Below are 16,105 nucleotides of genomic sequence, written 5' to 3' on the forward strand. Positions count from 1 at the left end.
GAAAGTAACACTTTTATAATAAAGTTTTTTTTAATGCATCTATTTATGCATAAAAATCAATTTTGATGAAAGTAACACTTTTATAATAAAAAAATTCTTTTATGCATCTATTTATGCATAAAAATTAATTTTGATGAAAGTAACACTTTTATAATAAAAAAATCTTTTATATATCTATTTATGCATAAAAATTAATTTTGATAAAAAATAATACTTTTATAATAAAAAAATCTTTTATGCATCTATTTATGCATAAAAATCAATTTTGATGAAAGTAACACTTTTAGAATAAAACAAAACTCTCCAATATGCATCTTTTTATGCATAGAAATTAATTCAAATGAAAATAACACTTTTATAATAAAGATATTTTTAATATGCATTTTTCTATGCATAGAATGAAAATAACACTTTTAGAATACACAAACGGTGGGGATTACCTTTTTTGAATAATAAAAGATAAAACTTATTTCACAAAATTTAAAATTTTTTTGTCATAACCTTTTTTGTTTGGCTGATCATTTTTTTTAAAAAAAAATTTCAAGTTACTTATAAATTATCCCAAATGGTTTAAAGCATTCTAAACTAATTAAATTTTACTTTTTAAAGAGAAACAATATGAAAAGATTAATTCTAAGAATTTGATTACATATCTAGGATAATGAAAGGCTAAATTCAAGAATGAAGAGAGGGGAAAGCCTTTCCAACAAGGCATAACATCATTTTTTATTTTAAAGAAAATAAAAATTAGAAAATCATTAAATAAAATAAAAAAAAAGTAAGATTTCTAGCTTACATGAATTTTTGTGAGCTTTCCTTGGGCTTCATGGTTTGAGGGATCTACTCTTATTTGCAACAAGAGTGGCCACCAATTCTTTTGAAGAGGAAATGGTCAAAAACTAATGAATTATCAATAAATTCATTATTTTTGGCTCTGGAGGGAGGAGTAGAGTAACAGTGCATAAAACACTATTAAGCTTCTACAAAGGGAGAGGCTTCTACTTATAGGAAAAAGTGAGCTTCTAACCAAGCAAACTGATTCTAGAATTTTTCAGATCAGTTTGGTCAATTTTTGATCATTTTTGAGTCAGTTTAGTTCACTTTTTGGATCCAGTTTTGAATTAGGAGAGAGGAGACATGAAATATCTAATTTTATTGATTTAAAGCAATGATAAAAAAAAAGCACCTACTTCATGAGGGAGAATCCCCACTCTGAGGTGTCAAAATTTTATTTTTTTAGTACTTCCTTTGGTCCTTAGTCCACTCTTCATCTTATGTGAGTATTTACTCATTTTTGGGAGGATTTTTTTTATTTCTTCAATTTACCTCCTCTCTATATTTGGATTTATCTTATTGGTCCTCCATAGGAACCTTAATTTAAAATTTTCTAAAAATCTGGACTCTTAGGATAAGGCCTTTTGAATAGATTATAATTTATTTCTAATGCACCTTCTGAAATTCTTTTTGAACTTTTGTTTGGGAAAATTTTTTTTAATAAGATGAGATATTTTTTCATCCAAAAATATTTAAAAATTGAATCATCTCTCTAAAAGATTCTCTCTCTAGGTCAAAACAGGTAGAAACAAGATCTTTTATATTTTTGAAGAGGGATTTGATTACAGGGGAAGATACTGGACTTCTTGAGAGACTGGGGAGGAATCTTACATAGAGAGTATGGAAGACTGAAGACCACAAAAATGTGGATGATACTCACCCCGATGCATGCCTCGAGTTATGCATATCTTACAAGTCAAGAAGATACAGCACAAGCATCATAAAGAGATGAAGATGGGGCCATGAGTCTTACTTGATGATAAGTGTGACAGTGGACGAGACGTGTGCAAAAAAAAAAGATGAAAAAAAATGCAATGAGTAGATAGAATTATCTATTTATGGTCAGGGAGGAGATGTGTGCAGGTAGCAGATGCAGGTAGCAGATGATGCAGGTGCAAGTACAATGAGCTAGAAGAAGATGATAATGAAGACTCGAAAAAAGATGAAAAACAATGTAATGAATAGATAGAATTATCTATTTATGGTCAAGAAGGATCATGATGGTGGGTCTTGATGAGGATTGATACATGTGATAGTGAGATTAATACATGTGACATGGGATGCATGTCATGATCATGATGATGTAATTGCTGGCGTGATCACATTGTCAAAGGTGCCTAAGGTCCAAAATAAACACAGGATACCAAAATAGAAGGTGTATGGTGGCAGGGGTAGACAATGCAAAGGTTCCAAAATGCGACAAGGTGGTGACACAAAGGGAAATTAGAAGATAATGGAGAGAGAGAGAGTCACATAGTGGAGAGAGCTAAGATAGAAGTGGGTGTGAGCAAAGAGATAAAGTGACACGCAAACGGGTGAGCTTCCCCAATGTTCAAAGGTTTCAAAACTTGAGGTGTAATTTAATTGAGGTGAATCTAGCGAGATCAGCACAAAGGTGGTGTCTTGGTCTCGCAAGAATCGAGCAAAAGATACGTCCCTGGGTATCTCAGGAAGACTTCTCTGTTAGATACTTGGTTTAGCCTGATTTATACTCAGTTGTTATTGTGGATTAGCTATGTTGCTGAATATAGTATCTAGGTGAACCCGTAGTGTCTGAATCAGTGAGTTCATTGTAGCTTAGATAATAGTTTCAGTCCTATAGATGAAGAAACTATATGTTTTCTATGTGTTTGTCTAATGGTACTAGTCCATTGTCTTAAGGCTGTTGAGACAATCTTGAGTTCTTGTATATCCAAAGAAGACAGTGTGTTTGGGATACATAATTTTTGCTTTGATGTTTTTGTTGTATTGAGAGTGCTATTTTCATTAAGTCTAAGGAGATGAAACATCTATGAGTACTAGTCTGATGACTATGTAATAGTTTTTGAGTCAGAATTAGAGAAGAGGCCAAAATGTCTGTTCTGTATCAGGGTAGACATCATAAATATTCGCTGATGGTGTGGGAAACTTGCTATGGTTCGAGGTGGTGTGAAGTGTTTGTAAGCTAGGTCTAACAGATTGGGGATGTTAGCAGTCAGGAGGAGTCAGAAGAATATGGATCTTGAGTGTAGTCTGTGGAACTGTAAGCCAAGTTTGAGTCTGCCAAGTGTCAAAAGGCCTAGGACCTGGCTTAGTTATGTTTAGAGTTGCTAGCAGCTGACCCAAAGGGGAGAATATTTGCTTCAACTAAGTCGGCTTGGTTAGTAAGTCAGGTGCAGTGTAGTCTATGGGCAGCTGAGGGTTTGCAATTTTTATAGCAGAGAGCCACGTGAGTGATATCTTGGACAATTAGGAGGTACCTGAGGGGGCTAGAAGAAGTTTGCAGACACAGAGAAGAAGGTTTGATTCTGTGAAGGTTTTAGAAGAAAAATTTTGTATCAGAATTTAGAGGTAGAATTCAGTCTGGTTGTGCAGATAGCAGATAGTAGAGGAGGCAGAGAAAGGTAAGCAAGAGATCCAGGAAGGTTGAGGGGATGTGGATGTGAGGTCAGCTGACCTTTAAGGACAACAAAAGGATCCTGAAGGACATATTTTGTTTTGGGACTAAAGGAGAACTTTGGAGGGAGAAACAAAGGTTTCTGTGTCAGCTAAGGGTGAGTTTGGTTAGCTGGTGGTCAGCTGTGGGTGGTCAGGAGAGGCCGATGAGTGTATGTTCAGAGCTACAAGAGGTGTGTGTGTTGATCTAAGAGGACATGTGAAGTAGACAATTGGGACAGATAGGGAGGTTGGGAGGGTTTTGAGGGATTCGTTGGTGTTAAAAGGAATCAACTGGAGGGCTAAAGATTAAAGTTCAGCTGAGAAGTGCCCTTGGAGCTAGGATCTCTGCATCCCTCAATTCTTATCCCATTGACTTTCTTCCTTGTGTGCCAATTGGTGGTGTATAGAGGCCACCACCTAGAGACCACACATCGTTTTGGTGCCCCCACTAAGGACAGAAAGCTCTTGTTTGAAGCTTTGATTTGCAGTTTGAGAATCACTTGTAATCAACTCAGGGCAAATGGTTGCCTCCACATATGATGTCTCCAAATGTGAGAGGGGGAAAGATTTCTCTTTGTTTTTGAGAAGGATTGAACTGATAGCCTTGAGAAATAACAAAGATGATGATATGTATAAGGCTAGGATGATGGAGTTGCTTCTTAGAAGGGGCAGCCAAGGAGTGGTATGAGGATGTGCTAACAGAGGAGCAAAGAGGTAACTGGGATTGTGTGAGGAAGATTCAAAACCAGGTTAGGAGACCACATGCTGACAGACCTGTGAGAAATATAATGGATAATTTTCAATGTTTTAGCTATGGGAAAAGGGGACACATTGCTCCATAGTGTACCCAGCCAAGGAGGGAACCTAGGGGTGTTTACCCCATAATTTAGAGGCTTGAAGGAAACAGGGAAGTTGGAAATAGAGAGATGAACAATGGAATTCAAGGACCAGTTCAAGGGTAGGTACCACCAAAGCGACCTTTAGGAAATGCTCATATACTTGAAATTGTTGGGTGATGAGGAGGAAGAAGATGAGGCAGATATGCTAGCAAACAAGAGGACTAGCAGGCTGCAAAGATCTGAATTAGAGGTAGCTAGTAAGGAAACCAGGGCAAAGAAGAAAAGGTGAAAAGAGAAGGAGCCCATGGAGAAGCATGAATCCAGTAAAGTAGGGGAGAGTTAGAGCCCATGGAGGAGCCTGAATCCAGTAAGCAAGGGAGAGCTAGAGCCAAGAGAAGGAAAATTGGAATGGATGACTTTCAACATGAGAGAAGGGGAACCCCCATATAGCCTCCTATTAGATGTCAAGAGTAAGAAGGCAGATATAACCTATGGCCAACTGCTGCTGCTTGCTGCTGAATTCAAATATTTGAAAGCCATGGCCAGTGTCAGGAGAGTTAAAGTCAAGACACCTCAAGCAAATGTAGTGCAGCTGAGTAGGGTGTTTGACATACTACCAATAGTGGATGTTTAGATACTAGGAAGGAAAGTAAGTAAAGTATATATTGATGGAGGGGCCCAAGTATGTGTAATGATAGAAGAAGAAGTCCATGACCTAGGCTTGAAAGTGACAGGGAAGTCCATTTTTAGTGTTAAAATGGCCAATAGCTCTAAAGTCAAATGCATGGGAGTAATTGAGGCCATGGGGAAGAAAAGCAAGAAAGTAAATGATCCACTCAAGACATAGAGTAGATAACATGGGTGTAGTCACCAACTTCATCTCTATATAGGAGAAGAACACCATGAAAGCTTGGATATAAGAGCTCCAAGAAAGGTAATAGTCAAAATGATCAAAAAGGTTATAAGCCCATGATGGGCCCTATACCTCATATAACCTAAGGCCCTCAAGATATACATGTAAATGTCTTAATCTACTTCATTACAAACCATCCCCACCCAAATATATTTTGTCCTTGAAACATGCACAAAGTAAAGCCATAGTTTGGATGATTTACATAAGCATCAACATGAACCACTTCACACTTCCTCGCCAAAGCTTTCCAAAAGAGCACGATTTGAGCCTTTGACAACTCCAAAACTTTATGTAATGCTCTACAACTCATTGCCAATCATGGCTAAGAAGTGTATATGCCAATTACATCCATTTGAACCTCTTTTATGCCTCATAAAACAGTAAAATATAGCAAGATGTTTTTTACTGTTTTGACTCAAGAATGCACCTCAGATGCATCAAAAAAGTATTCCATCCCCTCCAACATAGAGACAGGCTGCCATGTTGCTTCATCTTGAGGTAAACTTTTTCACTTGACAAGGTATTCATGCAAAGTGCTGTTGCGCAACACCTTCTCTCTTTCTCCCAACACCTTCTCGGGAATGTACTCCACCATGCCATCTTCACTCTTGGGTGTGGAAGCTCATCCAATACTTACACCTCCAGCCCAACATATGCCTTCAAATGTGGTATGTGAAAGACATCACGTATTTATGTAGTAGATGGAAGTAGTAATTGATAAGCCACTTCACCAACCCTTCTCAATACATTGTATGGCCCATAATAACAGTGTGCAAGCTTTGTGTTGGTACTACCTTTGAGAGATCCATATCGAGTCTTAGGTATTCTCAAGAACACAAAGTTTCCTTCTTTGAATTCCAATGGTCTTCGATGTGCATCTTCATAATGCTTCATCTTCTCTTGATACTTCTTGATGTTCTCTTTGCATGTTTGCAAAAGAGTTTACATTCTTTCCACTTCCTCCCTTGCATGTGGATTTGCATTCTCTTGCTTGAATGCTACGATTGGTACATGCACCTTATAACCATACATAGCCTCAAAAGGTGACATTCCAATACTACTATGATAGGTGCTATTATAGGTGAACTCTGTCAAATGCAACCAATCGTTGTAACAATAATGCCTCAAGTAAGTCTTAAGCCACTTATTGACCCTTTCGATTTGACCATCGGTTTTTGGATGATAGGTCATACTAGGAGTCAACTTAGTGTCCACGCTATCAAACAATGTATACCAAAATGTGCCCATAAACTTCACATCTCGATCACTCAATATTTGCTGCGGCATACCATTTAACTTGAACACATTTTCCATGAATTGGTGTGCTATCATAGATAGAACATGTCTCACTTTTGTTGGTATAAAATGGGTATCTTTTGTTAATCGATTAACTACCACATAGATGCTATGCCATCCCCTCTTTATAGAAGGCAAGCCGGTAATGAAATCTATAGCAATATGCATCCATTTACCTTACGGAATAGGTAAAGGATAAAGCGAACCACCAGGCTTGTGTTTGGGACCCTTGTTGAGTTGACAAGGCATACACTTAGCAACATACTCTTTGACTTCCCTCCATTGGCTTTTCTAATTAAAACTTTTCCTTATGGCATCATAGGTTTTGATGAACAAACCCAAATGTCCCACCATGGGAGTAGAATATATCTCATCCATGACCTTTTTCTTGAAGGATGAGTGGGGTATAAGATACACCCTTTCCTTGGGATAGAGGAGACCATTTTGTAACCAAAAATGAGGTAAATCATCACAAACACTATGTTGTAATTTCTACACTATTTGTGAAGCCTAATTATCAAGAATATATTCCTCTTGAATCTCCTCAATCCAATCATTATGCACTTCCATGATGGCTGATAAAGAACATGCCCACATTCTGAAGATTGAATCCACCACCACATTATCCTTTCCCTTTGTATATGTGATCTCAAAATCATATTGTTGAAGGGTAGCCAACCACCTTCTTTGTTTAGGTGAGAGATTTGATTGATTGTGATAGAAAGAATTGAAGAACCGTATGGTCACTTCGCACATAAAACTTGCATCCATAAAAATAGTGATGCCATTTCTTGATTGCATGCAAAATAACAATCATCTCTTGGTCATACACATGCATCTCCATCTCTTTCTCATCAAGTTTGTAGCTTTCATAAAGCAATTATTCCATGGTCTCGATACAACACCGCACCAATGTCTCTTCAAAATACATCCTCTCTAATAGTGAAAGGCTTGGAGAAATCTAGGCATACCAAGATAGGTGCCATCATCAAAACTCTTTTCAGCTCACCAAAACTCTTTTGTGCTGTCACATCTCAAAAGAATGCCTCTTTCTTCAACTTATCCGTCAAAGGAGCTGCTATATGTGTATACTTCTCAATGAACTAATGATAGAATGATGAGAGACCTAAGAATCCCCTAACTTGAGTGAGATTGGTGGGAGTAGACCAATTCTTCACACATTCCACCTTCTTGGGGTCCACCTTTATGCCATCAATGCTAACAATGTGACCAAGGCATTCCACCCCTTTTGTCATCGTGAATGTACACTTGGTTTCTTTGGCACATAATTGGTTGGTTCTCAATGCATCAAATACCTCCTTCAAATGAACCAAGTGTTCCTCTTCACTCTTGCTATACACCAATATTTCATTGAAAAACACCAATACAAACTTGAAGAGGAATGGCTGTAGCAATTTGTTCATCAATGCTAGCTAAAACATTCTCCCTGAGACTTTCTTTCATGGCTATCTTCAAGATGAGCACCAGGTATTTCATAGGTATCATTGGCTCAATTTTGTAGGTGAGCCAAAAAACCTCATGCAAAGGTTTCCCATGTGGTGGTGAAAGTAGTTTTATGTTGATCTTAAAGTGTAATGGATACTTTGTTGTATCTTGAGAAACCATCCAAGAAACTGTAAGCTTTTACACCCGCCACCATTTGCAAAACATGCAATGGATACTTGGTTGTATTGTGAGAATCCATCCAAAAAACTGTACGCTTCTTCACCCACCACCTTTTCCAAAACATGATCAGTGTGGTAATAGGTAATGATTTCTATCGGTTCCTACATTCGCCTTCTTCAAATCAACATTCACGCAAAACTTCTCGCTTTTTTGGGTACAATCACAATTGGTGATACCCAAACTGTGTGCTCAATTTTGTAAATGAAATTTACAGCCAATGAGTTTATCAATTTCCTCCTTTACAATTTCTGAGTATTTTAGATTCATTTGGTAAATAAATTTCTTGATGAATGACCTTAAACCTTCCATGATGTGGTGTGTTATACCGTTTCTAGTGGCATTCTCATCATATCTTTTATAGCTCCAAGAAAAATTAGTCCCTAAACTCTTTTAGAAGAGTTATCAATGACTCTTCCTCCTGTAGGGTTAGGTGTGTGGTGGCAATGAAGACCATTTTAGGGTCCTCGCACCAAGCTTTGCAATATCTACCTCTTTCACCTCCGTAGGTGCATCATATGAGGTTCCTATTTGATCACCCCTTCAATGTTGTGCCTATAGTAGATAAACTATTTTTCTTGGATCAACATCAAAGGATTTGAAATGGCTTGCAAACTTCTGCGAATCCGGATCCTCATCATTCTCTTCCTTGCCTACCAAAGTTGTTTTTGCTTCTCATTTTACATCAGCCACCAAAAGCTTTGTTTTGCTTTTTTCTTGCCGATTTTGTGAGCTTGGGAGGGTCTTGGTTTGTAACATTGCACGGCTTAACTAATCTCCCAAGTTTTTAGAGAATTCCTCATGAACTTTAGTGTCTTTTGACATATCTTAGCCATTGTGCATTCATGGGTCCTCGTCTAAGAATCTCAGCATGATTGGAACTACCAATAACTATAAAGGTTCACGATATGTATCACGTCTAAAAGCTTACCTTGGGCCAGATGTGTTTGTGTATGTGATGAGATACCTCCAATGAGTGAGGAGGGAATGATTGAGTATGTGTTGGAAATAATTTTGGGTACAAGCGAAAGGTTTCTTTGCAACCAAACATTTGTGGAATGTCTATTCAAATTGTGAGGGTTATCTCATGAAGAGGCTTCATGGCAACCTAACTCTAGATTGGAAGGCTATGAAGGGATGTTGAATGCATTTGAGGACTCATATTGGGCTTGAAATTAGTGAAGGAGCTTGCAATAGTTTCCTATAAATGCACTTTGGATAGCCCTAATATACTCACTTTAGGTGGATGCATAGTGTATGGAATCTTTATGATACTTATATTGTATCATGATACATGCCTTTGGATATGTTTAGAAGATATAAGTTGTAGTATACAACCATACGTATGCCCTTTTGTCTTCAACACATATATGACTCAAGTATGAGCATGAATGATACTTGACATGAGACTTTGCTAATATTCTCCATTCATATATGTTCATATGTTCATCCACGGTTTTGAGGACAAAACCTCATGGGTGGGGATGGTTTGTAACAAATTAGAAAAGTCTCATATCTATTTGGGCCCAAGGCCAAGAATAAGTGTATGTAAAAGGGTCAAGAGCTAGGGAATAGGATGGCCATACCCATGGTCATGTTTAAGTGTAATTTGAAAGGGATAGCTATGTATATAAGTGAAAATGGAAAATAATGATGTTTCTAATAATTTTCTAATAATATTTATAGTTTTCTAGTCCTATATATGGTGGATTCTTCTTTTGATAATATGAGTGATCCCTCCTGTATGAGTACTACCTTGTAAACTTTGGTTCTTGAGTGTGTTTCTTTCTTTCACTTTAAGATACATATACCTACATATTCTCCCCCAAAAAAGTGATTGTAATGGATGCAAACCACACATAATTTTTTAATATAAAGCTAAGTCAAAATTGTTCAAAACACAAGGAATTTTAGGTCCTTAAAATTAGAGTAAGCTACTATATGCTTTAAGCCAATCTTCTACATGTTTCATAAAAGTGTTGTTTACGGCTAGGACTTGAAACACTTACTAAAAAGAGAGACCTTTTCTCTTTAATTATTCAAAATTTTCATTAGATTAGGTGTTGGCTTACCAATAGCAAGCTTGGTCTACCAATAGCAAGCTTGGTCTAGCAATAAAATTTTTCCTTGATGACAAGCCTCAGAGAAATCCACTATAATTCTAGAGGTAAATATTTAATCAATGCAACTATGGTTTTATCACAAATATAGTATTAGATCTAAAGAGATTCTAATGGGTTATCATGATTTCAAGGTAACACGTGTTGTCATGATTTGGATGGTATGGTTATTATGATTTTGGTAACACTTGTATTTGCTTGTTTTGTAGTATTGGAGACATGAGGCTACTCAATATAAAGAAAAAATAGCTTTCATGGAGGAAAGGCAGAGGTAAAAAGTTGTAAATCATACATATTTGCTAGGCTTTCTTGAAAGGATATGGGTTTTTGTTTCAACACACTTTGCCAACACTTACATATACATATTGTATCTAGGTGTTGGCAACATGTTGGTTTTTTTTTTCAACACAATTTGCCAACACCTATATATACATATTATATTTAGGTGTTAGCAACACTTAATTTTCCAACATTTACATATATACATTAAATTGGCTCCCTTTGCCAACATGTTGGCTAAAAAGCTATTCTTCTTAGAGAACTCTCATCCTCCATTCTCACTAATGAAATCAAAAACTTTAAACACAACATATAATAGCTTACAGCCATATATGGTGAGCTTGTATTCTTCTTGGGATACATGTATCTTCAACTTGGAAAGAACATAGAGCATTACATCATGGGAGGCACTTTGTATAGCCTGACAATAGAACAATGGGCTTTACCAAATCAAATTGAAGATCCAATGGCATAAGCCTCTTCACCTTTAATGGTCCATTATCCCTAGTATCAAATATATATATTTTAGTTAACTAAAATATATATATTTTAGTTAACTATGGCTTATAAGACATCCCCTAATTGATATCTTGAGACTCATATTACTTACATACTTGAATAGAAAGCTATGGTGGGTCACCTTCACATAAGCTTTAAGAGGGACATGCAATGGGGTAGGAAACATCATATCCTTACATGTACCTTAGTTTGAAAGATGATGAGTCTTGGGTTCACACTATTGTGATCTTGGACACGTAAATTTAAGTCAAGTCACACTTTGCATAGTTTAACTCACTAATTAATTATTTGAAAAAATCATTTGGTGCCTATATCACAACTTGTATCACTTCATCATCTTGCTTGTATATCGTTTCATCATAAGCATTAGATTTGATTGGACATCTTCTCTTTACTAATTTGTTATGTTGTAGAAACCTAATGGGAGAAAATCTTGTGGGTTTTCAAATCAAAGATTTGCAAAAGCTTGAGAACCAACTTCAAGCTGGAATAAGTCGTGTGAGAGCAAGAAAGGTATTTATCAATGTACTTTTGCCAAAACTAATAAGAATTCTTAATTAAGAAATTATACTTTGTTTCCAAACAAAAATTCTATATTAAAAGCATTTTTATTATTTTACCCTTGGATAGATGCAAGTCTTGATGAAACAAGTTCAAGAGTTTAGTAAGAAGGTACAAATTTTATAATGTTTCTCTTTTATTAACTTTTGGATGCGATGCTTTTTTAATCATTATGTTGGGATTTTTTGACTTAGTTATGAATTTTCTTTTCCCATTTTAGGAACATATACTTGTACAAGAGAATGAAATACTAAGATCCAAGGTATATTTCTCTTCATGTGTCTAACACTAACTTTTATATATAAATAAGCATCACCAATATTATATATAATTAGATGGATTCTCTTTCCTACTAAGAAAAATTTATTTTCTCTTAGAAGCTTTATTTTTAAGATGTGATTTTTTTGGTTCTTTACATTTTCATTACAAGAGTCTTTTAAATTCCTAAATTTTATTTTAAAATAGCTTTTATTTATATTAAAAAACCTTGAAGCGTGCATAACTTGGTTTTTCTTTTTCACATGCTATCTTAAAATTTTGAATGGTTTAGCTTGCCAAAGCATCCTCGATGCAAGCATGTAATGTTATAAGGGAAACCTTCTATCAAGACATCGAAGACAACTCACGTATAAAGGTTTCATCAAGGCCACCACAAGGTTTCACACAAGAAAATGCTTCAATGATTAGTGTTGCTGAAACAACCCTCCAGCTTGGATGCCCACAGAGATGATCTCCACATTGGCTTTTTTAACCTTTAAATTATGATTGTACTTTACACATGAAGTAAGTTGTTATCACCATTGAAAACCTAAAAGGATAGTGAACATTCTATTACAATTTAACAATGAAGCTTTCTTTTCATCAGCAAAACAATCAACGCTAATGTAATCAATGCATGGTGCCCTCTTGAACTTTGTTTTATAAATAATGACTTTGAAATAATAATCATTATTATGTAAATCCTCAATATTACGGGCTTTAAGGTAGATCCTCTCCATTTCTAGTGAGCATGAATGTAGCAAGGTCCTAACTCACCTGATCTTATACATCTTTTGACTAAAGGTCATTGTGAATTTTTCCCTTGACCTTGTCAACTGTTATCTAAGTTGGTTCTTGAGTTGGATTAAAATAGGATATCTGGAGAAGGCATGCATGTGTCACCTTTTCCATGTATTGAACCATACATGCATACACATCATGTAGATGGATGTACTTTTCTGTATAAGGATGCATGTGGGGAGAGAGAGAGAGAGAGAGAGAGAGAGAGAGAGAGAGAGAGAGAGAGAACATGCAATAAAACTATGGGGGTGATCAATACCTATAATATGGAAAGGTGTGTTGATTAAATTGTGTAGGTCAGCATGCAATAAAGCTATAGGGCTGATCAATACCTATAAGTTTTAAGATGGAAATCTATGTGTAGATTAAATTGAGAAATTTTATATTTACCAAGTACATGATACTGCATATAAATCAAACTACACATGATACTTATACAACCGATGATGGAAGAGCATTATGTTTATAAATATAAGAATACCAGGGAATAAAATAGAAAGGTTCAAGGAAACCAACCTATCTCCCAAAAGATATGGAAAGGTTCAAGGCAACTAGCTCATAATGATTCCCCAAAATATGATGTGGGATAATCTACTTGTTTATAATGCCACTTGGGATGATGATGAGGTTTAGATTCTATAGATTGCCAGCAATATTATAAGCAATATAAATGAATGTGTTCTAATACGATAGATTCTATGGATTGCTTATAATATTACTAAGCAATATTGTAAGCAACATAAATGATTGTGTTCTAATACAATAGATTCTATGGATCACTTATAATATTACCAAGAAATATTGTAAGCAACATAAATGATTGTGTTCTAATACAACATAAATATTAATGGAGGGTATGCTTTCAAGAACTACATGACTAATAGAATGTTTTGATGGTCGTAAGAAAAGAAAACATCACTTATGCACAAAGTTAACTCCTTTATGATGATATATTGCTTCTAGCCATAGTCACCAATTGAATTATCAATGTAGAATACCTAGGTTCAAAATGTGACCAAATGTCTTGCATAACTTTGCAACAAGAGCTACTTGGTGGTGGCATATATATAGTTAACCATGAGTTGATCAAGCATGCTCATGTTCAATATGTAGGGTTAAAGCTTCTATATTGTGAATGACACCACTTAAGAGGAAGGTCACATTGTTTCATGTGGGCTTGAGCGTAACCCACAGTATATGCCTATCAATGTAAGACTAGAATTCTAAGAGTTGCTCAATACAATAGTGGTTGTCAATGTTTATGGTAGAAACTTCTATGTATTTACGTTATAATAAGCAATGGTCTATAAAATTCTATCAAGAAGGCTTTGTTTATGGTATTCAAGCTTAGCCTAAGTCCCTAAAGGTCACAAATGCAACCCATAATATATGCCTATCATAGTTAGATTGGATTTCTAAGAGTTGCTCAATGTAATAGTGGTTGTCAATGTTTATGGTAGAGGATGCTATGTATATATGTTATAATAAGCAATGGTTTATAAAAGTCCATCAAGAAGGATTTGTTGATGGTATTAAATCTTAGTCTAAGTTCCTAAAGGTCCTAAATGCAACCCATAATATATGCCTGTCATAGTAAGATTGGAGTTCTAAGAGTTGCTCAATACAATAGTGGTTGTCAATGTTTGGCAAAAAATGCTATGTATATATGTTATAATAAGAAATGGTTTATAGAAGTCCATTAAGAAGGCTTTGCTGATGATGATTATAACTCCATTAAGGTTTGAATAGTTGACGTGTGAATGCCATCCATTGGATGCTTTACACTAGGACAATCATCCAAGATCTTGAACCCATCTCACACAAACATGGGTCTCAGATGTGTAATTCCTAGAGGATCATGCTCTTAGATGTGTTAATCCCAAGAAACTAAATGTGTAATTTTCAAAAAACTAATCATCTTAGATGTGTCAATCCTGATAATCTTTGGATGTGTCAATCCCAAGGCACCAGATGTGTAATTCTCAAAAAAATAAAGATCTTAGATGTATTAATCCTGGCTGCCTTCAAATGTGGTGCTATGATAAGGATTTGATAGTTTTGAACTTTTAATGGGATACAATGAAAGAAGCAAGCTTACCCTTGCTCGCATCTAAAAATCGTAAGAAATGCCAAAATAGTTGGAAGCATTGTTGTCAATCTAACCACTAGAATGAGAATCAGTTATGGGATGCCATGAAATTACACCTTCGTGAAAGGTTTTGTCCTCCAGGATTTTGAGAGGCTAAAATGAATGAATTTTTGGAGCTAACCCAAGAAAGGAAGACCCTAAAAGAATACCACCAAACTTTTGTTAAACTTCTCCGATTTGCTCTAGAGATGGATGAGGTAAGTCTTCTCCATCGATTCATTTGGAAGCTTAATCTACCTTTGAATAACCTCATTAAGAATATAAAACTATCCTCTATTTCAGAAGCCATAAATATAGCCAGAGACTGTGATAAAGTTTTTTTATATAGAAAGTGTCAAGAAGGACATGAGTCCTTCCATGTTAATCAAGAAGAGGTCTCCTAATTCAAGAGGAACGTCAAGCCGCACCCCTGGCTACAAGGAATCATGAGCTAGAGCAAAAACTAGGTCAAGAAATAGGGATAGCTAGGTTAAAGATAACCGAATTCAACAAGTATTTCTATGAGTAAATAGAAGAGGATTGGTGCAAGATTCATGTGAAGTAATGTGCATGATGAATAGAGGTATTCTACAAGACGATACTAAGATTATGAAATTGCTATCATAGGTTAGATTGCGTAAAGGATAGATTCTCTTACATTTCTCCATGACAATTTATAAGTACCATATTACATGGGGGTATAGAATAAGGAATTCGAAGGTTTATAGCATTTGAGAGGTATATGGATGCATGAACTTAGGATAATAAGGCCAATTAACTTTAAAATAATAGACATTTTGGAGGCACAACAAAACAAGCCAAACACATGAAATAAGGGACTCGGAACAAAGTTTAGATAAAAGAAGATTTCTACCTAGTGGGGACACCACTTTGAAAGAGACAGGAGGATTTATTTAGATACAACCCCAGCTCGCGAGATGAGGACATCTCGAATCTTTTAAGTGGGGGAGATTGTAAAGTCCCTCCCAAGCCATGTATGTATGTGTCTCTTTTAATATAGATTTCAATAAGGAAAGAGAGTGTACTTAGAGAAGAGTGAGACAATAAGGCTAGAAACATTAGGAAAGTGTTAGAATAAAAATATTAGCTCCAAAAATCCTAAAAGAAATAAGAAGACAAGAACAGTTCTATTAAGAGATAAGTATCTCCAAAAATAGAATTTTGAGTTTAGGTGATAAGAGGTCATATTTGGTATACTTTTACATATTTAGAGTCC

At 35.7% G+C, this 16,105-nt stretch overlaps 1 protein-coding gene across 1 annotated transcript in view; it reads left to right on the top strand.

The window, feature by feature from the left end:
* Positions 1–12,626, top strand: part of LOC147618268 (agamous-like MADS-box protein AGL11) — a 64,348-nt gene extending 51,722 nt beyond the window's left edge. The window contains exons 4-8 of the mRNA XM_086774712.1: positions 10,532–10,593; positions 11,534–11,633; positions 11,751–11,792; positions 11,902–11,943; positions 12,232–12,626. Of these exons, the coding sequence (XP_086630838.1) occupies positions 10,532–10,593; positions 11,534–11,633; positions 11,751–11,792; positions 11,902–11,943; positions 12,232–12,411 (426 nt within the window). The 3' untranslated portion in view covers positions 12,412–12,626. The remainder of the gene's footprint in view (positions 1–10,531; positions 10,594–11,533; positions 11,634–11,750; positions 11,793–11,901; positions 11,944–12,231) is intronic.
* Positions 12,627–16,105: the final 3,479 nt, after the last annotated feature.

The sequence above is a fragment of the Cibotium barometz genome, chromosome 35, assembly GCF_041138505.1.
Source record: "Cibotium barometz isolate CiBa-2024 chromosome 35, ASM4113850v1, whole genome shotgun sequence".
Lineage (NCBI taxonomy): Eukaryota > Viridiplantae > Streptophyta > Polypodiopsida > Cyatheales > Cibotiaceae > Cibotium > Cibotium barometz.